At 37.1% G+C, this 26772-nt stretch overlaps 4 protein-coding genes across 9 annotated transcripts in view; 2 read left to right on the top strand and 2 right to left on the bottom strand.

Moving 5' to 3' along the window:
* Ca (RCC1 and BTB domain containing protein claret) overlaps positions 1-3552 on the top strand; it is an 11275-nt gene extending 7723 nt beyond the window's left edge. For all 4 annotated transcript variants that reach the window (XM_076304649.1, XM_076304648.1, XM_076304651.1 and 1 more), the window contains exon 20: positions 56-3552. In XM_076304649.1, coding sequence (XP_076160764.1) covers positions 56-319 — 264 coding nt within the window. In that variant the 3' untranslated portion in view covers positions 320-3552. The remainder of the gene's footprint in view (positions 1-55) is intronic.
* LOC143143444 (phosphoenolpyruvate carboxykinase [GTP]) lies at positions 2903-12701 on the bottom strand. Of its 2 annotated transcripts, none has more exons than XM_076304665.1 (8): positions 12552-12701; positions 9525-10205; positions 8721-8981; positions 8029-8213; positions 7473-7867; positions 6542-6889; positions 5301-5567; positions 2903-4522 (listed from the first exon to the last, which is right to left on the bottom strand). In XM_076304665.1, exons 2-8 carry the CDS (start codon positions 9776-9778, stop codon positions 4064-4066), a joined length of 2169 nt encoding a protein of 722 aa, XP_076160780.1. In that variant the 5' UTR covers positions 9779-10205; positions 12552-12701; the 3' UTR covers positions 2903-4063. The 2 variants fall into 2 exon arrangements, with proteins under 2 accessions (XP_076160780.1, XP_076160781.1); XM_076304666.1 differs by lacking the exon at positions 12552-12701 and adding an exon at positions 12260-12279.
* Positions 10878-26772, top strand: LOC143143449 (PHAF1 protein CG7083). 2 transcript variants are annotated; one of them, XM_076304681.1, is made up of 9 exons: positions 10878-11079; positions 22739-23162; positions 23686-23768; positions 23862-24089; positions 24187-24396; positions 24496-24645; positions 24781-24945; positions 25024-25200; positions 25370-26772. In XM_076304681.1, exons 2-9 carry the CDS (start codon positions 23099-23101, stop codon positions 25565-25567), a joined length of 1275 nt encoding a protein of 424 aa, XP_076160796.1. In that variant the 5' UTR covers positions 10878-11079; positions 22739-23098; the 3' UTR covers positions 25568-26772. The 2 variants fall into 2 exon arrangements, with proteins under 2 accessions (XP_076160796.1, XP_076160797.1); XM_076304682.1 differs by lacking the exons at positions 10878-11079; positions 22739-23162 and adding an exon at positions 23185-23610.
* Positions 15785-26772, bottom strand: part of LOC143154895 (dual specificity protein phosphatase CDC14C) — a 33195-nt gene continuing 22207 nt past the window's right edge. Inside the window, 1 exon segment of the mRNA XM_076326947.1 lies at positions 15785-16605. Coding sequence (XP_076183062.1) covers positions 16525-16605 — 81 coding nt within the window. The 3' untranslated portion in view covers positions 15785-16524.

The following is a 26772-nucleotide window of genomic DNA, read 5'->3' as shown; positions in this document are numbered from 1 at the left end:
ATTTAGTTAAATAGATTTTAACTTAGCTATTAAAGAAATATGATTTTAAAATTAGGATCCAGATGCTGTCTATCGATTTCTTGCAACTGAAGAAGATACAATGGTATTCACATGTGGACACCATTTTCCATTGTCTGTATACGAAAGGGAAGTGATTCCGACAATGGAAACTGACTTATTAACATCCGAATCGTTGATTCTTCCATATACAGCTCAGTACTTAGAGAAAATGTTATCCGAGACGTCTAAACCAGAAATACTGTGTCCTTCATGTATACCACGAGCACTGGGATTGTTGGCAAAGAAGAATAATGGGTGAGAAGTATGTACCTGAGATTTTATTTAAAAAAACAATTGATATACAGTTTTTTCTTACACTCTCGAAGTACTCAAGTTATACATGTGAAATGAACTTTTAAATTGATTATAAGGAAGTAAAATACTAAAAACACTGAAATTTAGCGTCAATTTAGTATCGATTAATGTAACGAAGCGTTGAAATTAACAAATAATTGTTGTTGCAATTGAAATGGTGTACTCAAAAAGCATTACAGAATATCATAGGAGATTAAAGCTCTCTATATTGTTTAGAAATATCTATAGAAAATTTTCCATATGGAAAACCAATTTATCGATTATATTACTGAATGTGAAGAACCATAGTGTACTAATTTTTTTATTACTCAAGACGTACAATGTCTTATTAAATATCAGAAGGTTTACTTCATTACGCACACTGAAATTTAACATATTCACTGTAAAAACAGACTTCATGTGTTCATCAATGAAATGATGGTGGTTACGATTTTTTGCTACAAATATCTTTTGAATTACAAAATGAAACAGCATTGAGTATTTGTATTGTTAATTTAAATTAGCGAAGATCGTAAAGTTAGGAAAGTTGTAATGAAATATGTCGTTTGTAATCTCTTCTCTATCGTTTCTTGTATTTATATATAAAGTAGAGTCTGTTTATCTATTTGAATGCTAAACAATTCTAGAACTATTGAATCAATTTTGATAGAGTTTTCGCCAATGGGTCAGGCATTTATCAAAGAAAGTTTTAAGCTATAGATTCATTTTCATTTCAACACACTTTGCAGTTGAAAATTATTTTATCGCAATGGAACCTACATCTTAAAAGTTACATTGCCGTAGCAAAAGTAAGAAAACAAAGGTGCCAGCGCCAGTACCAAGGAAATGTGATTGACTATTTTAGCCAATATCTCTTTTGATCTCGCGGTGTATGTGCACCACTGAAGGATATATATAAATGACAGAAAATTTCAGGTAAAAATGTTTGAAACAATTTGGTCGGTAGAGATAGGTAAATCTCAGGAAAAATACCAAGGCTGTTTGATATCCTGACCTTTTGATAATCTACTTGGGCGAAGTCGGGTAACAGCTAGTTAGTACATTTAGTGTAGCGAAGTTAGAAGCAGGGAGTACTATATTTTACAAATAATAAACATTCATGATTCAGATACAACGATAGAAATTGAAAAATAACAACATAAAGATTTTTTTTTATACTTCTTTTTCAAGCAGTTTTCATCCAGTCATTAATTCGGCACTACACAGATCTTAAAAGTTTGAAACAACGTATAAACATAGCGAACTGAAACAAAACATATGTTTTAAACACAAAACTTTTACTCTTTTTAAACTTTGTTGTCAATTATTTTTAATAATATACATTTTACTCGTAGCTTATAATAGTTTTACAAATTGTATTATTTCTTACAAAATGATTGTTTCTTACGAAGCAATTTAGTGTTTTACGACGTATAACAAATTTTAAATAAAAGATCAAGGTATCGAATCATAATATATAAAAAACGGCTATAAAAAATATATATATATTATCCATATATGGAATTTCTGAATGTATTTCTTAACCAAACATACTAATTACTTTAAAGATACAACACATAATTGTACAGTAGTTATTATATTAATGTTGTAAAATAGAAAACAGTGAAAGTAGGGAATGAATAGAATTATTATCTGTAATTGCAATTATGAAAAATTGGTGCAAAGTACTAACGACTGATGACAAATATATTGATCTAGTCTTCAAAGTATATGCCACAATTGTATATTAGTAGTCGATCTCGTTAAAGATCGAAACAAATGTCTCGGTTATATAAATACGTATTATTGTGATTCTTCGTGAACTTGCGTCTAATTTTAATTAGAAAAATTGATGTATCGATACAGTAGGGGAGTAAAATCAAATTTGCATATACGTAGAATCGCATCTTGTCTTTTAATAGTAAAATCGCATAAAATTGAAAAACCACGAATAGAAGTAGAAGTGTGTTTGTCTACATCACAAAACTTCTTTATATTAATTTCCGCGATTAACAAACATCAATTGGTTTTTCAAAATTAATCGACGCAAGTGGTGGAATTAAATTGTACAAAATATATGTAATTGCTGTTGCTGAAACTCCATGATTGTTACGAACTAAACAAAGATAGAACAAAATGAAACAATCTTTACATTTTTGCGTGTCTAGTGTAGGTTGTTGATAAACATTTATAATTTAAATGATTCATAATACAACAAAGAATAAATGTACTAATATTTGGTTAGTAGTATTTCAAGGGATGTTTTAATAATCAGTATTGTTGTTATGGAAACACGAGTAATTTAAACGAGAAAATTGTTTCGTTGCCTTGGTAACGAGGTAGTAGGGTAAAAAATTGCAGAATCTAAAATGTTTCCAAAATTTATAAATTTTACTTCCCATATTTTATTTTCAATACTCCTGAACCTGGAATTCAATAATATCGAAATTTACATAAATTTTTACGAAATTCCATCTTTATTTAGATCGTAACGATCTTCTTATTTAAAAATTATTACTGCCAACATATTACGTTTAAAAAAATGATCATTACAATGCATACATTATCTTTTTGAAAATTAAAAAATTTAGAAGAAGGGAACAATCACTCAAGGAAGTGCAATATTTTAGATAGAAATCTTGTTGGGTAGCATCTAAATTCTGCTGTTGTAAAAGTCCATTATTTACTCTTTTTAAATTATATAATGTAAATTGTATCATTTTTTAGCATACAAGTATAGTCTTCTTCAACTTTGTTCTCGATACTTAATATACGGGTATATAATAAACAGGAACTCTGGTTTATTGTAAATAACTTAAGCAATTTTGTTAAAGATAATCTATTCTTCGTAATATGTATTATACACCTTATGTCAAATTTTGCGTTATTTTTTTAAGTATCGTATTAATCGCATAATACATAATACATCGATTAAGGCCAGAAAAGAAATAGGGTTTTCAATTTTAACAGTCTCGAAATTTTTGTTACATAAAACTTGGAACGTGTTCAATGTAATCATTCTGTTCTTTATGTTCAACGTAAAACTGATATATACACATTTAATTGTACATGTATACGAACCGCAATAATCTTGTAACATACAAATGTACAGTTTTGAATGTCCTCGTATATGAAGTCTTTCACCGATAGTACTTAGGCAAGTAAAGTATTGGCCAATAAACATGATTAGCAGAACGATACGCTAGCGTTTTACTATAAATAAAAATTCATTCGAACTCGTTCCTCTATCATCGATTTTTTCGCTTGTTTTTTTTTCAGGTAATGTTTAGTTACGAGAAATGCAAAATCTTTCTTCGTTTTTCAACAATATTTTTATTCAGAAAAATATTATTCAAAATACATACATATCTCTCCGTCACAATCGGTGGACAGTTCTATTTAACGCTTATTTTCAATCTCGTACACTATTTCTTATAAGAGAACTATCTCAGTCCGATGTTCAATGCGTCAAATGGAAATGTTAAAACGGACGATAATCTCGTATAATTTCGTGTATCAATTTGTTAAACATATTCCAAAATATTCTCGTCCCGATATATCGACCCCTCTAACCTGTAGAACCCATTTAAAATGATTCTTTCGATTTTTCGACGACACAATTTCGGAATCGTTTCACGAGGAACTATTAACGCAACCGCAGAACATATTTTCGTTATCATTCTTTGTCCAGACTTAATAATTGGTTCGATTAGAGCAATTCGATCTTCGTGGCAAGAAGATCGAGTTCGAAGCGTATAACTCGAGGTAAATCATCGCCGACTTGCGAGTCGAAGTAGTTCCTGAGGTCCTCTACCTCCTTCTGCCAGAAGCTTCTCGGTAGTCGGAACAATTCCTCCATGTTCACATCGTTCTTTATACCTTTCAAGTTGAACGAATTCAGTTTCGGTAGTAAACCGATGGGCGAGTTCACGGCGATGTCCTCGTCATCGATCCTGCGGAGGATCCAATCAAGGACACGCGAGTTCTCGCCGTATCCTGGCCAGAGGAACTTTCCATCAGCGTCCTTCCTGAACCAATTCACGTGAAATATCTTCGGCAGCTTGGCGTTCTTAACGTTGTTCATGCTCAGCCAGTGATCGAGATAGTGGCCGAAATTGTAACCGAAGAATGGCCTCATCGCAAACGGATCGTGCATGATCACTTTGTCCTGATCGTTAAAGATATTCTTTAATTGTTACTTTGGTCTGTTTCAGTGTCTCAACGGTGAATATTTGTCAGTTGCAACGATAGCAGAAATTGTGAAGCAACATTGCTTCAATCTTCTGGGAGAGTATTTGAAATATGTATAGTTGGGAGTTGGAAAGATGACCTGTGGATTATAGGGAATGTACCGTTCGTCCGTGAGAAGAACGCTAACGAGTGTTTACCAGTGTCTACACCTCTACTCTGGTTTACTAGGTGCCCTAGCATCGCACACGTCGTTGCTATTGGTCGTTGGCCATCTTCGTCATCGTTCTCGACCAATAGGGACCACGCGCGCGATGGTGGGGGAACTGGTAAACTACACAGGAGCATGGATATTCGTTAGACTTCTAAACCAATACGATTCGCAATTCTTTCCAGAGGTCAACTTCTCAACTACGTATAGTACATTAATCTATCCGAGGAATCAAAAATTCTGTAATTTCTATGTCGATAATTCTGTGGAACTACGCGTAATTGTATATTTTATGAATTATGTGCAGAAACAAAAGTTAATCACATTGTAAGCAATTGTTTAGAATTCCCACAAGGGGAACTAGTTTTATTGTTAAATAGCATCACGAACTGAATCAATACTGTATTGCAATTAACGATTGTTCCTGCATATTTGGCTACTAAAATTCAGTAAGTGTAATTATTTTTATGTCAGATTCAGGTCTTTAAAATCAAGGATAGTTCTGTAATGGCTACAGCTTAAGGTTTCGAATCGAATCGTTACATACCTTGTGCTCAGCAGCAGCAGTTGCCTCGGACCTCATCGAAGCCCCAACAAAGACACCATGCTGCCAATTTCGTGCTTCATAGACCAATGGAACACCCTCGGGTCTTCGTCCTCCGAAAAGGATAGCATCTATGGGAACACCGATTGGATCCTCCCAAGCTGGATCAATGATGGGACACTGTTTGGCAGGTGTGCAGAATCTTGAATTAGGATGCGCAGCAGGTGTCTTGGATCCTCTGGTCCATTTGTTGCCCTTCCAATCGGTGATCTACACATGTGCCAAGTCATTTTGTAAATCATGGGATCGAATATCACCAAATATAAAGCAATTATTTGTTACTGAGAATCTCCCAAGCCAATTGTGTCGCTTGGTGTTGAATATAAATAACTTGAGTACTGTGCATGACTAACAAGAAGTCCTGTGGAAGGAATTCAGGTCTAATTGGTGAGAGTGCAAGGGACACAGCTTGCCTCACATGTATTATATGAAGATATATGAAGATTATGAAGCATAAGTGAGAGTAGCGCGAAGACTAGTCTTTGCATCGTCTCTCAGGACTTCTTACGAGTCGTGCACAGTACAATAGTGCTGTTTAGGAGATTATTCCGAGACTGTCTTGCAGTAGTTATGTAGAAGTAGGTCACAGTGAATCGATGCAGCCTCGATCACCCGTTCCTCGTCTCTTTTCGCAGAGTCATTTGAGATCAATAGAAATACTCCAGGTCAGTGGAAAGTTTGGAACACTTGTACGTATATACTTAGCAACGAGAGGCCATTTTGAACACCTGTTGCCAATTGTATTTTCGTAGATCCCGGATGGAGAATAAACCTGTACATTTTGCAACGCTGTCGGCACTGCCAATCTTCGCCGATTTTAACGAAACTTGGCAGGCTTATGGATCTACGTTTACAACATTCGTAATCATTTCTTTTATTACTGATTATTTATGAGCACAATTCTGGTTACGATTGTCGTACCCTTAATCCTCTTATAACACGATCGACTCAACTTCAAAACTTAAACAATGCGATGGAAATATTCTGTACGAGTTCTGTACTGTAAGTTTATTAAATTGTGTGGAAACCGTGTTATAGGACTATCGAAATTTTTGCACCGTGTTGTAAGAGGATCGACTGCACATCTAGACCTACAAGTCCACCAAGATTAAAATTGGTGAAGATCGATGCTAACATTCCCGTTGTCGAAGACATTGTATTGAACGAATTGAAAAAATGCTAACCACGACGTCTTTGTTGATCTCTGCTTCCAATCCTTCCCAGAAAACCCCACCGTTGCCTGCGGCAGCCACGTTGGTGAAGATCGTGTTCTTGAAGATGGTCTGCATGGCGTTTGGGTTCGTGGCAGTGCTTGTACCCGGGGCGACTCCGAAGAATCCGTTCTCAGGATTGATGGCGCGGAGTTTGCCCTCCTTGTCGAATCTCATCCAGGCGATGTCGTCGCCCACGCACTCGATCTTGTAACCAGGCAGGGTCGGTTGCATCATGGCCAGATTCGTCTTTCCACAGGCGCTGGGGAACGCGGCGGCGATGTAACGCTTTTTACCTTTTGGATTCGTGATACCCAGTATCTAGAAAAGGCAACTGATACAGAACCTCTTAGAAGGATTACAAACGTGGACGCACGGAGAAACGATTGAAAAGAAGTATAGAAAAGTGGAGCAAGTAAAATTTTCGAGTACAGTAGGACCAGTACTGATTCTGATGTCTGAGATTTCTAGGTATACTCCTCAAAATTGACAAGATCTGGCCTTGGAAAGAATACAAGCTTACAGAGAGTAGGTATTTAGACTCTTGACACCTTCCTGGTGGCAAACAATAATAGTAGCTCTGATCTTAAAATGTTCTTTTCAGTTCATGGAGCAACACAACTATTTCTAGAATAACAAAGAATTTCTCAAACTTGTTCTAATCGGTTGGCTGAAGAAAGAATAATAATAGTACTTCAGAGGTCTATTAGAATGTGCACCGAAGAACTGAATAAAATATGATACATAGAGACAGATGTAAGTATACATTCATTAATACGCTCCCATCGATCTAACAATAGAATCCTAAATAACCTAGTCCCTTTTTATTCGTTTAACAGGTGTGTCTGGCAAAGATCGATCTCGAAATCGTGAAGATTCTGATTCATTACACAGTGTTACGTACGAGCATGTGTTCAGCGAGCCAACCCTCCTTTCTGGCGATCGTCGAGCCGATCCTCAGGGCGAAGCACTTTTTACCCAACAAAGAGTTTCCTCCATAACCACTTCCATAAGAGACTATCTCGTTCTTGGCTGGTCTGTGAAGGATGATTGTTCTCTCAGGGTCGCAGGGCCACGAAGGGTTCACGATCACCTTGGAATCCAATTTTGGGGAGCCGACAGCGTGCAAGCACTTGACGAAGTCGTTATTTCCTAGGGTCTGCAGGACCCTGTCACCCATTCTGGTCATTATTCTCATGGAGCAGACGACGTACGGGGAATCCGTTATCTCTATACCGATCTTCGAGAGCGGAGAGCCCACTGGACCCATGCTGAACGGGATGACGTACATCGTGCGACCTGCGAAAGTGTCGTCGACTCTTTGAGACTCTCCTGAACACTTTCGTCATCTTTTGAACAACGAAAGATTACACTGGCACTCTTTGCGCGAGGAAAGTACGGATAGAGTACCACTGTAAGGCTAGCCAGTAGTCTGGATGTTCAGAGAAACGAATACAGACCTCTCATACATCCTGGAAAACGTTCCAAGATGGCTTTGTCCATGTCCGTCGGTGAGATCCAGTTACCCAGTTCTCCGGTAACACCGTCGCGAGGTGTAGGGACAGTGTCCCGTTTGACATCCGTGCTGATGAACGTGCGCTTCTCCACACGTGCCACATCGGCCGGATTCGTTCTCGCGAGCCAACTATTACAAAATTCGAGCGACGTGCTTTGAACTATTGGGCAAGCTCGAGGAAGTCGTTTGCTTACACGGTATATGCAACGCTACCGGTGCACAAAGCACTGTTTATAGCGCGAAACTATATCAAAGCGAGCGTTATTTAAAGAGAAGTTGAGAAAAGGCCAAGCAAATTGTTTAAAAATAATTGAGATTAACCGCGAAGACGATTCTGAACAAGTTACTGTATGCTGAACACGTTGGATACTCGGTAAAGACATCACTGCGTTAAATTCACGTGTATTTAATTCGATTGCAATATTTGTGTTCTTTTAGATCAAAGGAGGTCTCCGCTGGCACGAGTAACAAATTTTCGAAACTGTTCCAAGTCTTTCCGAATCATCCTGTACCTTACTATCGTCGTTTTCTCATCCGAGGGACCTCTCTATTCGTGTAAGTGTTCCCTAAGACTATCCATATGGATAGTTTTCTTTGTTAAATATGGATCCGTTTAGTGACAATTTCATTACTCACCAATTCTCGAATTTCGACAGAGACGAGATGGTCCCGTTCTTCTCGAGGAGCATCAACATATGGCTGTACTCCACTCTGCTCCCGTTACAGATGTAGATGTCCTTTGGGCAGCAGAGCAACGCGCATTCCTCAATGTACGAGCGAAGTTTCGGGGCCAGGGGTTCCGTAGCCGAGTTCAGCAATGGTGTCTTTCCTATGTACTCGCAGTTGATCCCGATGGATGGATTCTTCGCTGGTTGAGTTGCCAGAAATCTGGACAACCTGACGGAGGTACGTTTAAACATAAACTTCAGCGAATACAATATCCTTTCTAAAAATAAATTCGTTCCCGATTTTCCTTCCAGGTTCTCCAGCGTGCAATCAATTCTTTCGCACATTCCCTCGGAGGGTAATTAACTTTTTAAACGGGTACAATTATGGAACTACACACTAATTTATTGTTCGTTTACACAAACTTTATTGGGTACTAGCAATGTGTTTCTCGCATCCTGTTGCACCCTGTTGCATTTCTATAATATATTTCTCTCAATATTACAAACGATCTCTGCTTACTGTAACGAGTAAAACAATTCTTCAATTTTATTCGCAACCTTTGGAAAAATACCGTTAAATGGTACTCAAGACTCTGACACTATGACGAGTAAAATAATTTTTCAATTCTTATTTGCAACCTTAGGAAACAACCGTTGGATGGTGAGTGAAACTCTTACTTACTCTAACAAGTAAAATAATTCTTCAATCTTATTCGCAAACTTAGAAAAAAAAAACTACATTTTTCAGACGGTACACAACTCTGATACTCACCGAGGATAACAAACTTCCACCGCGTGAGGCATCTCGATCCTCTTTTGCCCGTTAGGAACTGTTCGATGGCTTAAAATAGCGAATCCTGCCTTCTGCCAGCTGGTCTCGAGGACGTCTATCGAATTGACGGAACGATGGTAGCGGATGAGCGCGTTTGACTTCTTGGTGGATCTAGCGAGGATGGAAAATTGTCTGGAGTATCGAAACCCGGTGACCAGGCTCGACCAACGAGACAAATCGAATCTTGCCGACATCTCTTCAGCTGGATGCTTTTATACGATCGCCAAAGATACACGACGAACCGTTGCTGTTCGTATTGCGGATTGGCCGGTCTCACTTCCGGTGGATAGTGGGGAGGGTAGCGAAACGACGTTGAAATCGGACGTGGTCGTTAGATCAGTCGTTCGCAGAGATCGGCGATCGTAATTTCGAGCTAATGGTCGTCCTTGTGGCAACGAGCCTTTCGAATCAGGCTGATGATGCAAAATAGCGCACGGCTCGTTGTCTCGGAAGTATGACGCTTGATCCCGAAGAGAGTACGGCGTGCAGAGGTTAACGTTACTGGTCCCAATGGTTCACTGGAGTTGAATCGAAGCGGTGATCGCCAGACGAATAAAAAGCAGACGTCACTGATAAAGGCTGCGGATCTGTAGTTCCCTGGTTTGATCTGGTTGGTAAGACCTGGAAGGAAAGTATTTCGTTTAAATGTCTTGCATCGATTCTGACACTCCATAGATTTTTCTTAATAGTAACAATTGCTTTCAGGTTGTCGGGAGTGAGGAACCGAGGCGATGCTAGGGAAGAGGTAGGTGAAATTGAACGAAATTCCAGCTACGGACAGAATGGAGGATTACTCGAGTAAATGTTTCTTTGGATATTATCGGTGGGTAAGGAATCACTTTTCGAAGGTTTGAATCGTCGATCGGTACGAATAAATTATTACAGTTCTATTGTAATTCTCTTTCCGGAAGGAATATAAAAGATCGATGTAAAACGACAAAGCGGTGCAACGCGAAAAAGTAATACGTTTGTTTAAGTTATTAACGTTGGAAAATTCCTGATCGGAGGAATCGTGGAAGGCACTATTGTCACTGAAACGATTCTAAATCGAAGATCGAGAGACGAGGATTTAACGTAAGTACGTAAATGCAAAGGAACGTAATCGTTAGGAGGAACGGTTTGAGTTGTACGTTACGTGGAACGCGGAATCGAAAATGGTCTCCTAGGAAAAATAGAAGATGAGGACAACGGTGGATCACGGTTGTTGTTCTACGTTTTATTCTTTATTATATATATATATATATATATATGTATGTATGCCAACGCACGATATAATATTCACCGAGCAAACAGAAATAACTCACGATATATTATACATCGCACGATCGTTACACGCCGCAGACTACGCATTACGGAAATACCGCATGCACTTCGTACACACGTTACTCACACCCCGCGCAAATATCGCGTATTTATCGTGCAAGTAAAACCATCGAGCGCGTATTACAGAAAGAGAGAAGAAACAGTTCCGATTTAACGAGAATGCCTACCACCGGTAAGTAGAATAAGACGTCTGGACCCAAATACTACAAGCAGTTACTTCCAGGATCGATCTTTCGCTACGCGATACGCCGTTACACTTGTGCGATAAAATTCGTTTGCACGCTAGCGACTGAATTCCCAAGGTATGAGAAATAAAATTCCATTCGAGTCAACGCATACAGCGAGATAAAAATTTATACGTCACCAACCAGTTTCGAATTTCATCCTCGCGTGCAAATCTCTAAATAGTATTCCTTCACGGTCGAATCTCCAAATTGTACTCGTTCACGAGTCAATCTTTAAATAATAATCGTTCACGATCGAATATTCAAACTGTAATAATTCACGAACAAATCTTCAAATAGTATTCTTTCGCGAACAAATCTCCAAATTGTACTCGTTCACGAACAAATCTGTAAATATTGAGTTGTTCGAAAAGTCGTTTCGTTTTCCAAAATGGAGAATATATAATTTAATAAAATGTTTATACATTTCAAAAAAAAAAGTGTTTCATTTTCACCAAAAAAAAAAAAAAAAAAAAACGAAATGACTTTCCGAACAAGCTAGTATTCGTTCACGAACAAATCTCCAAATAGTATTCCTTCACGAGCAAATTATACTCATTCGTATAAAAATTTTCAAATAGTAATCGTTCACGAACAAAATCACTAAATAGTACTCGTTCACGAACAAATCTCCAAATGGTATACCTTCACCAGCAAATCTCCAAATTATACTTATTCACGTTTAAATCTTCAAATAGTAATCGTTCACGAACAAAGTCACTAAATAGTATTCGTTCACGAACAGATCTCTAAATAGTACTCGTTCACGAACAATTCTCCAAATGGTATACCTTCGCGAACAAATCTCAAAATTATACTCGTTCGCGACCAAATCTCTAAATGATAATCGTTCACGACCAAATCTCTAAATAATAATCGTTCACGAACAAAATCACCAAATAGTATACCTTCACGAACAAATCTCCAAATAGTATACCTTCGCGAACAAATCTCCAAATAGTATACCTTCACGAACAAATCTCCAAATCCTACTCGCTCCCGTCCAAATCTCTAAACAACAATCCTTCGCGAACAAATCTCCAAATTATACTCGCTCCCGTCCAAATCTCTAAACAACAATCCTTCGCGAACGAATCTCCAAATAGTATTATTCCTCCACGAACAAACCTTCGAATCTCCGGATACTCTTCCTTCGCGAATCCTCAAATTCAACCCGTTCCCGATCAAATCTCTAAATAGAATACCGATTCGCGAACAAATCCCTAAATACTAATCGTTCGCGAGGAAATCTCCAAATACATGATTCCTTATCTTGTACTCGTCGCTGCAAATAAAATATCCCCGATTCGATTTCGTCGACGCACGCTGCGATGGTGATCAGCGGTGGTGGGGGTGTACCAACACCGCAGGGAGAAACCGTGACAACGCGAGAGGGAACGCTCGATCAGATTCCCCCTACCTTGAGTCGCCTAGTAGCGGAGCCGCGAATCGGTTGCGACCGAGTGGTAGCGGTCAGCGAAGAAGGCGAGCACACTCACGGACGAGAAAGAGGCGCGCGCGGTCGATCACACGGTTACAGGTAGACTGCAGCCGGGGCCACCGGGCCGCGAGAAGTAAAAGCGATCGCGTCGCGATTAGTCGGCCCACGCTACATCGATACGAAATCGTTCCCGGTCGGGTTTTGCACCGAAAGCAACCGTTTGCTCTTCTATTTTCGCGCGAACACTTTCCCTTGCCCGATGTCTCTGGCTCGTGGCTGGTACGCCGCGGCCAGGACTCGCGGCTCGCGCGATTATCCAATTCGATATCCACCAACGGGGTAGATCCTCTAATCGTACTTCATAGATCCGTTAATGATCTTTTTTACTCATCGATCGAAAGTGTACGTTTTTTTATTGCGCGTCGAGGAGAATGATATATATTCTACGAGCTAATGCATAGAATCTGATTAACTTTGGTGGCACGTCCTAATCTTTTTCACTCATCGATCGAAAGTGGTTTTTTATTACGCGTGGACGAGAATATATATTCTACGAGCTAATGTATAGAATTTGATTAATTTAAGTAGAACGTCCAATTGTACTTTATAGATGCGTTAACAATCTTTTTTACTTATCGATCGAAAGTGTACGTTTTTTTATTGCGCGTGGAGAAGAATATATATTCTACGAGCTAATGCGTAGAATCTGATTAATTTAGGTAGAACGTCCAATCGTAAATCATAGATCCGTTAATAATCTTTTTCGAAAGTGTAAGTTTTTTTTATTACGCGTGGAGGAGAATATATATTCTACGAGCTAATGCATAGAATCTGATTAACTTTGGTGGCACGTCCTAATCTTTTTCACTCATCGATCGAAAGTGGTTTTTTATTACGCGTGGACGAGAATATATATTCTACGAGCTAATGTATAGAATTTGATTAATTTAAGTAGAACGTCCAATTGTACTTTATAGATGCGTTAATAATCTTTTTTACTTATCGATCGAAAGTGTACGTTTTTTTATTGCGCGTGGAGGAGAATATATATTCTACGAGCTAATGCGTAGAATCTGATTAATTTAGGTAGAACGTCCAATCGTAAATCATAGATCCGTTAATAATCTTTTTCGAAAGTGTAAGTTTTTTTTATTACGCGTGGAGGAGAATATATATTCTATGAGTTAATGCATAGAATCTAATTAACTTAGGTAGAACGTCCTAATCTTTTTCACTCATCGATCGAAAGTGGTTTTTTATTACGCGTGGACGAGAATATATATTCTACGAGCTAATGTATAGAATTTGATTAATTTAAGTAGAACGTCCAATTGTACTTTATAGATGCGTTAATAATCTTTTTTACTTATCGATCGAAAGTGTACGTTTTTTTATTGCGCGTGGAGGAGAATATATATTCTACGAGCTAATGCGTAGAATTTGATTAATTTAGGTAGAACGTCCAATCGTAAATCATAGATCCGTTAATAATCTTTTTCGAAAGTGTCAGTTTTTTTTATTACGCGTGGAGGAGAATATATATTCTATGAGTTAATGCATAGAATTTAATTAACTTAGGTAGAACGTCTAAGCGTACTTCATAGATCTGTTAATAATCTTTTTCACTCATCGATCAAAAGTGTACGTTTTTTTATTGCGCGTGGACGAGAATGATATATACTCTACGAGTTAATGCGTAGAATCTAATTAACTTAGGTAGAATGTTCAAGCGTACTTCATAGATCCGTTAATAATCTTTTCCACTCATCGATCAAAAGTGTACGTTTTTTTATTACGCGTAGACTAGAAGGGTATATATTCTTCGAGCTAATGCATAAAATCTGATTAACTTGGGATATTTAACGACGTGGAATCTTTCATCGGATAGTAAATTATATCGGAGAATATTTAGATTCTTTTATAATCCGCTGAATACAGGAGAGAAATTTCGTACGATTTTAGAATACTCAAAATTTATTGGGCTGTTCGTTTCGTTTTCCAGAATGGAGAATATATAGTTTAATAAAATATTTATACACTTTAAAAAAATCGTGTTTCATTTTCACCAAGAAACACGAAATAATTTTCCAAACAACCTAATATAAATTTGATAATTTCACCAGAGTGTTTAAGGAACTATCGAAGATCCAATTAACGAAATTATCGATCGATAGTTTATACAATAAAGATAGAGAAGAGTCGGTTATACTTTAACGATCGGTTTGCAATAGTTTCCTTACGTATCGATCGAAAGTATACAACTTGTCGTATACAAAGAAAGAAAATCTACAAAATTTCTTTTTATTATTTATGAAAGAATATTTTTTCACGACTTTCGAAGTCTCTGTAAATTTGTTCGTTCGAAGCTTTCGCGAGAAAGCATCGAGCGTGACGCCCTTGAGACCACTGATGCGCGAGTCATCGATCGGATCCAAGTCGTCATCGATCGGTTCCAAGTCGTCATCGATAGTAACTGTTACGTGGGATCGAGTGGTTCGTTTATGTCCGTTTTCTCGACGAACGATCGATGATGGTCGATGACCAAGAGATATTCGAAAAATTCATGATCCAGAGAGCCCGTGTAGCGTAACCGATCGGTTAACCGAACGAACGAGATTTATGCAACGATGATCGAAAGTCTCAATTAGAGAGGCAGGTTCGGGGAAATAATGATAAAGTTTCCAACGCAATAAGTTGGTCGATTACTGCACGCTGCAAGTACCTTGCACTTTTGCAACTGTGTAGCGTTAATACTTTCTAATTTATGAATCGAAACCTCCTTTCGATTACAACGTTCCAATTGACGTGGATAATTTCACTGTGCATTTAGAGCATCCATTGTGAGATTCGATGAACGAACTCGTTTCCATATTTCTATTTATCAACAATTGATATTTCGATAATAATAACTCGATTCAATGATAATGACAATTTTTGTATTTTCATTCTTCTACAAGTATCGTTTCGAAATGTCATCTCGTACATAAAGTATATTGTACAATGGAAAAATCATCGTAAGATCATCGATAATAATAATAACTCGATTCAATGATAATGATAATTTTTATATTTTCATTCTTCTACAAGTATCATTACGAAAACGATGTCATCTCGTACATAAAATATATTGTACAATGGAAAAATCATCGTAAGATCATCGATAATAATAATAACTCGATTCAATGATAATGATAATTTTTATATTTTCATTCTTCTACAAGTATCATTTCGAAATGTCATCTCGTACATAAAATATATTGTACATTTAGTACAGTATACACAAAGTATATTGTACAATGGAAAAATCATCGTAAGATCATCAGAGGTCCCTTCGAAGTACGTACGATCGTTCAATTATTTCGATCGTTCAACGATCGATTCAATTTCCGTAGATTGCACTCATTACTCGTATGCAGTTCCTTCAACTTACCTGTTCATCGGGAAACCAGTTTCTAAATCGATGACAATGATGCCTCGAAACGATCGTTTCATTACACGTCGATCCAAGTAGCCACGTACGTTGACGGAGTGCCATGTCCGAGAATAAATTACCATAAAATTAATTATCGATTTATAAATTTAGTCCCCGACACGTGCTTACGGGTTTATCGTTAACCGATAAAACCGAATGTACACACGGTCAATAAATTGCTAACGAAATAAATATAGCTGCCAGTGTTTTGAATTACGCAAACTTGATTCTGCGAATGTTTTCAAATACATTGTAAACGTGGACCGTGGTTGTTATTAAATTAATATCGGTGGTATCTAATCGAGGAGTTGTCGGTTCAAAGTATAAGCATCAATTCGTCGATAAACGCGGACGAAAAGTTCTCCTCAATTTTGTCGTTAGAGTATTATTCAAGATCGCGTCACCTTTGGTATTAATCTTCATAAAGCGCCCTTGCAGTTCCATTTCAACGATTCCGTGGTAATCGTTCGCGAAATCTCGTTATCGTGGCGAAGAATCGTTTCGAGAAATGTTTAATGTCTTTGCGCATCGTCGTGCACCGGCGTCCTTCGATATCGTTATCTGTAAAGTCGTAATTAAATTTTCGTTAGTCGGGAGGCAATTAACCGTGACGAACGAAATCCTCGAATAGAAATAAAAAAGAAGACACTGTTCACCGAGGCTCGAATAGATTCGTCGTTTCGTCGCGTTATCGCGAAATGTTGAATCCATAAATTATCGCAACCAGACAGTGAACTACGGACCAAGCCAGTAACGGATTCTATGGAAATGATGCACTTGTATTGTTTCAGTCTAATGAGATCGAAGAGTGAATGGAAATTAAAACGTGTCGATCTCGATATCGATTTATCGAGGAGGATAGCGATTTTTCGTTGGAAATAGATCCACGTGGAGACACATTGAGTTTCGTTTTATTCCAATAATTAAATTTTTATCCCGTACTCGTTTCCACGTTCTCTGGATATATAATTCACTTGAATTAAAATAATGGTCGTACTTGTGGATTTTTCAAAAAATTTGTGAATGAAACTAATGGTCGTACTCGTGGAATTTTCAAAAAATTTCCGAATCAAACTAATGGTCGTACCCGTGGAATTTTCAAAAAATTTCCGAATCAGAATAATGGTCGTACTCGTGGAATTTTCAAAAAATTTCCGAATCAGAATAATGGTCGTACTCGTGGAATTTTCAAAAAATTTCCGAATCAAAATAATGGTCGTACTCGTGGAATTTTCCAAAAATTTCCGAATCAAAATAATGGTTACTCGTGGAATTTTCAAAAAATTTCCGAATCAAAATAATGGTCGTACTCGTGGAATTTTCCAAAAATTTCCGAATCAAAATAATGGTCGTACTCGTGGAATTTTCAAAAAATTTCCGAATCAATATAATGGTCGTACTCGTGGAATTTTCAAAAAATTTGCGAATCAAAATAATGGTTACTCGTGGAATTTTCAACAAATTTCCGAATCAGAATAATGGTCGTACTCGTGGAATTTTCAAAAAATTTGCGAATCAAAATAATGGTTACTCGTGGAATTTTCAAAAAATTTCCGAATCGAAATAATGGTCGTACTCGTGGAATTTTCAAAAAATTTCCGAATCAAAATAATGATCGTACTCGTGGAATTTTCAAAAAATTTCCAAATCGCCATCGCGTCGATTTTCCTAAAGCTGTATCCCTTTCTCAAAATTATTTACTTGACGAGAAACAAGCAACGCCTTCCTTATTGTAAATTATTTTCCAAGTAGGAAACCTCAGAAATTTATTCGTTCTTTTCGTTATTAAATCGAAACCGAATTGTACATGTGTACAATGTACATACCATAATTATTATAAAACAATATTCAGTTCAAACATACAGTTGAAATAATATTCGAAAATTTTTTTTCGTGCAATCGTTAGACACTTTCGCCTTCAAATTTTACATCTCGGTCGTACGAGGACCGATCGATAAACCGTCGTATTTAAATTTGATTATTATTGTTATTAATTACAATAGAATAAAGCTACCGATCAGTTACGCTTCGCGACGGGGCAAGAAACGAACGTCGAGACGAGATTGTCCAGAGAAAGGAAATCTGGCTTATGGTTTGCACTTTGCTCTAAGCTGGCCGGTGCTCGCTGCGTACAATGTTATTGTTTACGAAGATTTCTCGAACAACTTCGAACTTTGCGTGGATTCTAAAAGTCGATAGTCGTTAATCGTGGAGGTGATTCATTTTCTGGAACGAATGATGACGGATGGGCGCTTATTTACCCCGCGAAAAATTGCGTTGTTCGTTAAACTTTGGACTTGTAATTCCAAACTTGTACAACCAGAACGTTGCACTCTCTTGAAACGCATTACTGAGAGTTACACGTTAGAAAAAAGAAAGAAAGAAAAATAATTGTACATATTTTTAAACGTATTCTATCGTTCATTCGCGTCTATCGTTCGTTCGAAGTTGCCCTTGCTCCCCTTAAAGGGTGCAGTATCGTTGCGGTTATTATTTTCAATCAGTCATCCAGAAACTGTCAACTCATCCCGGTTGGTATCTTTATTGTCACGATTTATTCATGTTTCGTGCCAAGGTGACGTTCCCCTACGAGTTTATCGGTGTCTAGCACTTTTCTTCACCCGGAGCAGTTAATTAATCATCGACTCGGCCGAGTGCGATACAGACGATGAAATACATTATTAACAATCCCGCGAAACCGCTGGTATTACGATAAAAGGATCACGACCGAGGAGTTTTCCAGCTGGAAGATAACGCTTTTGTGTTTCGTCTGCTCCCGATGTCTGCAACGTTGTTTTTTTTTTTTTATTTATCGTCGAATAAAAATTTCGTTCGAATCTTCGTAAATCAACCCTTAGAGCGACACGTAGGAATCTTATTCGATTCTTTAAACGAAATATTATATAAATTTAAGTGTAAGGTATATTTAAGTATACACAGCTGCGATCGTACACCTCGAGATGTGATCACAATTTTACGAAAGTTTCTTTTCGTTTCTTTAATTGCTTATCAACGTGTACTCGAAGGTAAACGGAATCTCAGTTTTCCTCGAACGATTAAAAAATGTTCCAAGGGTAACGCAGCCGGGAACAATAATCGAAGACGATTGTTTCGAGAGGGAGACGATCAAGTTTCGTAACGATTAATTGAAAGAAGTTTCCACGGTTATCGAGTGTTCTTTGTACTGGGGCAGTCACGCGTTCACGGTCCTGCGGTTTTGTTTCGCTGAACGCTTGTTAAGCTAAAAATGATCCTGTGTCAAATGTTATCGTGATATCGAGCTTCACCGAAAAGCCGCCAGACAACGATCTAGACGAAATTTGGACTCTTGTAACGTCTAGCGATAACGTCGTTTGGTATCTACCTGACCCCTTTGAATCCTACCCAAGTGTTAGAGATTGAAGCTGTGGACCTTGTCGTGTCAAGCGATCGTGTCAAACGATTCGGATTAATCTTTCTCGAGTCGCGTCGTTCTAGAATCGTTCCTAAAACGAACACTTTGAATCGCGGATAAACAATCTACGCTCCGATCAACCTCGCCGCGCGTTTCTTCGGTACCGCGGCGGCCGCCATTTTGGAGAACGGCTCGACGATCGTAATTGGACGATACCCGGGCGCGATAAAGAGAATTTGGAAATTTACGAAGATCAAAGTACCAAACCCACGTTGCTTCGAGTATCGCGTTTATTTTAAGATAGCCCCGAATCGTATCGATGTAACATTTATCGAGGGAAGAGAATAGATTGTAAAGGTTACGATAACGGCGTATAAACACACGAGTGCCGATTTATCGAAAAATAAACAAACAGTTTCGGAGTCGACACGTATCAAGCGATATAAATTCCGTGGAGTTTTGCGTGTCATTGTACATTGTGGTGGTTACGTGCATACGTAATAGAATTTATCGTTGATTAGCTAATTAGCGATCCACGTCTAAATACGTAATATAGTACACATGTTCTAATGCCGGTGTTGTTATTATTATCGTCGATATTTACAGGAAATATTCACGTTTGTGATTTAAGAATCGATGTTTACCGCGACGAACACCAGAAATTGTTAAATGTCTACACGTGCTTATTTTTCAGAGGAAAATATTATCCAAGATGTCACCGAGCGTTCGCAAGAGTCGAGTTTCGGTTCAAGGTGGTAGCTGAAAATCATCGACAGACATATTTTACACGCCATTGTAATTTTCTCATTTTTTCGTCTCGCTCTGGTTTTTTCTGCGTCGTCGATATAACAACGATCCGATGTCACGTAGTTGCCAATACATTCCGTGTAAATATATACATATACATATAGATATATATATATATATATATATTTAAACGCAGACACCGAGACACGCGCATACTCGAACACCAGACAAGAAAGTCATGCGTGGCTTGACGTATCTGGAGGCTCGACTGTGTGGCCCGCGATACGGTTATCATTATTGATTGCATAATGTGGTAGGCACGACCGCGTTGTGCGTATATGTCAACAGCGATTTCATAAGGCGAAGTATTTCTATCTCGTTAATAGGATTTCGTAATTGACGCGAACCTTTGCCATTATCGCGGGGTAATTCTCGTTCGCGGCTCCTTTTGGCTCTGCACGCTCGTTTCGTCGACGAGAAATTCTCGAAGGTTGTTTCCCTTTCGATTGTTAAAATAACACGGGCGGGAGTCAGTGCTCCGCGTGCGTTGAACGCCCATGGGCGTTCGGCCAATACGCTCGGTATACGGGACTGGTGGGATCCCGCACACGAGGTGCGTGGAGTATACGAAAGAATTGAAAAAAGTATTCCTTTTTTATTTGCTATGGGAAAAATATTTCTTTTTGTGCGTTATGAGAACAAATATGCAGCAATCGTCTATAGTATCCGAAAGAATTGAAAAAGTATTCCTTTTTTATGTGCTATGAGAAAAATTTGAAAAATATTTTTTTCGTGCGTTATGAGAACAAATACGAAGCAATCGTCTATAGTATTTGAAAAGATTGAAAAAGTATTCCTTTTTTATGTGCTATGAGAAAAATTGGAAAAATATTTTTTTCGTGCGTTATGAGAACAAATATGCAGCAATCGTCTATAGTATTTGAAAAGATTGAAAAAGTATTCCTTTTTTATGTGCTATGAGAAAAATTGGAAAAATATTTCTTTTTGTATGTTACGAGAACAAATACGAAGTAATCGTTTTTGTTGACATTGAAAAAAAATATTTCTTTCTTATGTGCAATGAGAAAAAATTAGAAAAAAAATTTCTTTTCGTGCGTTATGAGAACAAATACGAAGCAATCGTCCATAGTATTCGAAAGGATTAAAAAAGTATTCCTTTTTCGTGTGTTATGAGAAAAAATTGGAAAAATATTTCTTTTTATACGTTACGAGAACAAATACGAGCGAAACTATAGTAATCGAAAGGATTGAAAAAAATATTCTTTTTTCATGTGCTATGAGAAAACTTTGAAAAATATTTCTTTTTATACATTACAAGAACAAATACTAACGAAACTATAGTAATCGAAATGATTTAAAAAAATATTCCTCTTTTATGTGCTATGAGAAAAAATTGGAAAAATATTTCTTTTTATACGTTACGAGAACAAATACGAGCGAAACTATAGTAATCGAGAAGATTTAAAAAAATATTCCTTTTTGACGTGCTATGAGAAAAAATTGGAAAAATATTTCTTTTTATACGTTACGAGAACAAACACGAGGGAAACCGTAGTAGTCGAAAGGATTTCGTATTGGATCTAATTAAGAATGTCCGATTTAATTTAATTTTCTTTTTATGTAGCGATAAAAATTGCTCCGTGTATTTACGATCGAGGAACCCCCGCGAGACGTTAACAAAGAATGAGAGAATCGATTATCTATGGTCTTTAACCCTGCACGTCTCGTAATAATGAGCGGATCTATCGACGCTTTTGTTGGACGTTTTGGTGTCTGATATTGGCCAGGGAACAAACATTTCAGTTGTCTATTGTTCCACTGGGCGATATCGAATTGTTTCGTCGAAAATTGAAAAGCAAAATCGCGAAACGATAATCTCTCAGGTGAGTATCACCGTCTCCGAAATCTTTCCACGTGGAATTCCTTTGGTACCTCATCGACAGCTGCGTACTATTATTTCGAAGCTACGCGACATTTATGTAACGTCGTGTCATATTTTTTATAATGCTTCTTGTTCGGTGTCGACACGTATCCGCTTATGCCTTCGCGCAGTAAACATTTATAAAATTTCAAGCGTGTCGACTGTTTCGATCTCGCAATTGTACGTATCTGTACACGTGATCAATATCGTGGAACAAACGTGGAGATGTACCGATAGAAAAGCACTCGACGTTGTGCTCGTTTCCTTACGATTAAGGAGAACAATATCGATTGGTTAAACGATATACGTGCAATTAAACAAATCGTTGAAACTATGTGTAAAATGTATGTATACCTATGGCTTCGTGCCAAATAAACAAAGAATAATCGTACAAGTGAATAATAACGAATGTAAATTTAACTAATCGATACAAGTCGTAAAAAGAAGAACCAGTTGTCGTGTATACATTTATTAGGATAGATTTCTTGTTACAATTCTCTGGTATAATACCGTGAAGCAGTAAAAATGCAAGAGTCGATTAAAATCGATAATTTTCTAAAGCGAGTCCGACCTTCCATATGTTCACTGTATATACGTTGAATCGATTCCAGGGGCACGTTCCACTCGAATCTTCGCGCTGTTCACCTTGGCCGACCGAGTTGCCTGTTCGGCGACATCTATAGAACGCGAGACGAAGTTTTTCGTCGAAATATCGTGTCGACGTGCTTGTACACGGCCGATAGTCTCGTACGCTTTTACGTACTCTGCGGTACGTATCAGCTGTTCGGGTGACAGTTGCCAGCCGTAGCAGAGTGTCGAGGTTTATTGTTTGGGAAGCAATATGGCTATCTAGTGATTAGTAACAGTGCGATACGCAGACAAAGGAGTAACGCAGTTCTCATGATCATTGGAGACGCGTTGTACGTTCCGTTCTAGTTTATTTAAGTAAGAAACGAGGGAATATCGGTAGAATGTTGGAGCTGGAAGTAGTGCCCGAGAGATCCCTCAGTTGCGAGCAGTGGGAATTTATTTTAGGCAAGTGACGAAACACTTACAATGTATCGCGGCTATGTCGTATTACGCATAATTTTCCAACGATTAAATATTTCGTACCGAACCGCAAAACTCGAGGCGATCGACTAAAGTCGGAACCCGAGTGTCTAGTGCGTCTTATCGTTGCTGCTGTCATGCCAGCGTTCTCACTCCACTATTTCGTTCTATTTGTAAACACATCATCTGACAATCGCGCGTAAACAAAGAAAATGGAGCTTATTATGAATATTTTGTTGCTTATTATGTAATTGTTGACAACTATCGCCACATTGTTGAAGCTTTTACTGAGAGAGAATCAATTCTCAGACTAATAATTAACCAGGGACAGATACTTAGCTGAAATGTCTTTATAAATATGAATAATAATTTAAATGTAAATTGGGGAATTGTATTAGACCGTTGTAATAGCGCGTATAGTATAAATTAACGCGTAAGTGGGAGAAACATAACGACACCGAGTAGCGAGCTTTGAAAGATATCTCTTTTAATACTGATATTCTTCTAGGTATGCATTTTTCTCAGTCTGTGTCAATAATACAATCCCAAGTGGGCATTATACGGGGAGTACAAGTACTTTATAGTGATAGTGTAAGTATATACGAGTACACGTGTGGTTAAGAAGTTATCGTGTACTACGCACTTATTTGCTTCTGTATTGCCAAATGAAAATATATTTTACAGAATCCTTTAGATGTAGATTTAGTAATAAACTTACCTCACGATGGTGTACGGCTTATATTTGACCCAGTGGTACAAAGGCTCAAGATAATCGAAATTTATAATATGAAATTAGTCAAACTTAAATACTGTGGTCTGCCGTTCAATTCACCAGAGGTTCTGCCATCTATTGAACAAATTGAACATTCGTTTGGAGCAACTCATCCTGGTGTTTATGATAGCGATAAACAGGTACGATATCTTCAGTTTACCGAGCAGAACAAAGCAACACCCAAAACAAAAATTTGGGGAGATAAAAATTATTTGCAATGTCGTGTATTGTTTTTAGGTGTTTGTTTTAAATTTTCGAGGATTATCGTTTTACTTTCCCATTGATTCAAAGTTTCAACCTGGGTACGCTCACGGTTTAGGATCATTGCAATTTCCAAATGGAACTTCTCCCCTTGTGTCAAAAACAGCTATCTATGTTGGTAATATGGCTGGTGGAAGTGGAAGTGACGAGCATAACTTGAAGACACCACCACCACCTCTACCGCTTGTAATTATTTTTTATCGGTATTATAGTTTAGGAAATACACGAGTAAAGATAAAAGGGCAAAAGTTAAAAATGTTCTTAATAATATTTATCTTTCGGTAGGTCTGCTATCACAACAATTTATATTTAGAGAAGGTAGATGTTATATGGGACAAAGCACATACTCGAGGTCTCAGATTGCATCTTTTCACAGAAGGTAGCTCTGTAACAAGGGTACTATTGGAGCCGAAGAAATGCTGCTTAACGAAAGAGGTTTTATTTTATAATATAGCCATAGTGTCATTTGTATTTTTTATATAATTTAAGAAAAGTTTTTAAATACCATATATTTGAGATTAATCATACGCTTTTTTTTCTTGTCCATACAAAAATACTATGCAATTATAGGTGTTATTTGGCGATACTTGTGAAGATGTATTGAGCGCCTTGGGGGCACCGTCTCGAGTGTTTTTCAAAGCCGAGGACAAAATGCGCATTCATAGTCCCCACGCACATAAACGTGATAAAATAAAGCGTTCGGATTTCTTCTACAATTATTTTACTTTAGGATTGGTAAGTTTTTCACTGAATTAAATAGTTTACTTTTTATAATTACTACTGTACATTTAAAATTTATGTTATCGTTTATAGGACGTTTTATTTGATGCCAAAACCCAATGTGTTAAAAAATTTGTGTTACACACAAATTATCCAGGGCATTATAATTTTAATATGTATCATCGTTGTGAATTCTTTTTATCTTTACCGCCCGAAAATAATTCCACTGATTCGGGAAAACTAATAGATGTTTCCCCTTCTCCAGTTATGGTATGATACACATATTTATTTTATTTGTACTTTAAATTGTAAAATTATATATGTAGAATTTTGTTTCAATAATTATTTCTCATTGTTTTACCGATGTTATGTCTTGGAATATTATTATTTGCGTATTTATATTGAAATTAATATAACTTTAAAACTCTTTATTCTTCAGATCACTGCCTATACAAAATGGGATAGAATAAGCGAGCAGCTGAAAGCGAGTGCACGACCAGTGGTCTTGAATCGTGCATCTTCGACGAACACAACAAATCCATTTGGATGTACATTTTGTTATGGTATACGCGATGCAATTGTTGAGGTCATGGCAAATCAACATATTGCAAGTGTAACTTTATATAGAGCAGCGTGACCCTGATAAGTTACAATATGGTGCATTATAGAGTGCTCTTTAATGAGCAAATGAAGGAATGGCATTAGAAAGATTAAAAAAAAGAAAATGGGCAAGTTTTAATGTTGGCAATTATATAATAACATCTACTCAAAAAAAACTGTGTGATTATAAACAAAAGTGTCAAGAGTAATACGAGCAAAACGCCGATGGAGTTTTTTTTAACAGTAATGTAACACAAAGACAGAAGGATGTTAGGTAAAATAATGTGTGATTATTGAGGAGGCAATGTGGTGTTAGGCTCAGAAACCAAGCGATATCATTTTGAATATCACATATTGTTGCTTGTAATATTTTATATTTTTCCTTGCAGTATCTATCAAGGAAATTAAACAGAAAAAAAAATGAAAAAATTAAAAATGCAAAAAGAAATCAACTAAGGGGTACAAGTGTCTGCAATATTCGATAATATCATATTTAATATACCATTTTTATCTTTTGGTTATAAGTTTTAAATATAGTTTAAAAAAAAAAATGGTTTTGTGTGAGCAATCAATACTACAATATCTGAGTTCGATAAAATAAAGAGGGAAGTAGTTCGAGCAGATAATAAGAATTTTGATAGCTGATGATAAATCTACAGTGATTATAACAATAACGATTAATAATCGTAAAATATAATAATGTGCTTAGTGCAAGTAAAATATATATTTAACTTTCATAAACCAAAATTTTGTAACCCATGTCTTGAGTAACAACTAATGAAAAAAAAATGGACAATGGAGCAAAAGAAATATTTGGATATATAGAAACCATGCAAAGTAATGCGCATAATATGCGTATAAATGGTGTTATCTATTCAATCTGTATAGAATTGAACGTAAACATGTGAATTATAGTATCCTAAATATACCTTACATTAATTTCTTAAGAAACATAGTAATGAATTCTCTCTTGAAAAAAAGTACTGAGACAATGCGAAAGTCTATGGAAGAAAAAGTACGTTTGTCTGTACAAGAGGGATTAAACAGATGGCCTGCTTTTTACACTCCCATCTATTAAACTCTGACCATTGTGATATGCCAGATTTTAAGGCCCATTAATTATATTGATTACTTGTTTGCATTAACACACAAAAAAATATTTAGTTAATAATATACTTTCTTATATTTTTCTCTGTGCCGTTAGGTAATGTCGCGGTATAAATATATATTCGCAGAACCCGA

Source organism: Ptiloglossa arizonensis, chromosome 2 (genome assembly GCF_051014685.1).
Source record: "Ptiloglossa arizonensis isolate GNS036 chromosome 2, iyPtiAriz1_principal, whole genome shotgun sequence".
Lineage (NCBI taxonomy): Eukaryota > Metazoa > Arthropoda > Insecta > Hymenoptera > Colletidae > Ptiloglossa > Ptiloglossa arizonensis.
Note: the sequence above shows the minus strand (reverse complement) of the source record. Positions and strands in the feature narration are given on the sequence as shown.

Excerpts from the sequence above, each read along its gene's own strand:
- LOC143143444 (XM_076304665.1), bottom strand. The coding sequence starts at position 9,778 with ATGTCGGCAAGATTCGATTTGTCTCGTTGGTCGAGCCTGGTCACCGGG. Across the intron at positions 7,868-8,028 it reads TTTTCCAGGATGTATGAGAG|GTCGCACGATGTACGTCATC; the intron begins GTCTGTATTCGT and ends ACACTTTCGCAG. Across the intron at positions 4,523-5,300 it reads CTGCTGCTGCTGAGCACAAG|GACAAAGTGATCATGCACGA; the intron begins GTATGTAACGAT and ends TTTAACGATCAG.
- LOC143143449 (XM_076304681.1), top strand. The coding sequence starts at position 23,099 with ATGTTGGAGCTGGAAGTAGTGCCCGAGAGATCCCTCAGTTGCGAGCAG. Across the intron at positions 24,946-25,023 it reads ATTATTTTACTTTAGGATTG|GACGTTTTATTTGATGCCAA; the intron begins GTAAGTTTTTCA and ends TATCGTTTATAG. Across the intron at positions 25,201-25,369 it reads TTTCCCCTTCTCCAGTTATG|ATCACTGCCTATACAAAATG; the intron begins GTATGATACACA and ends TTTATTCTTCAG.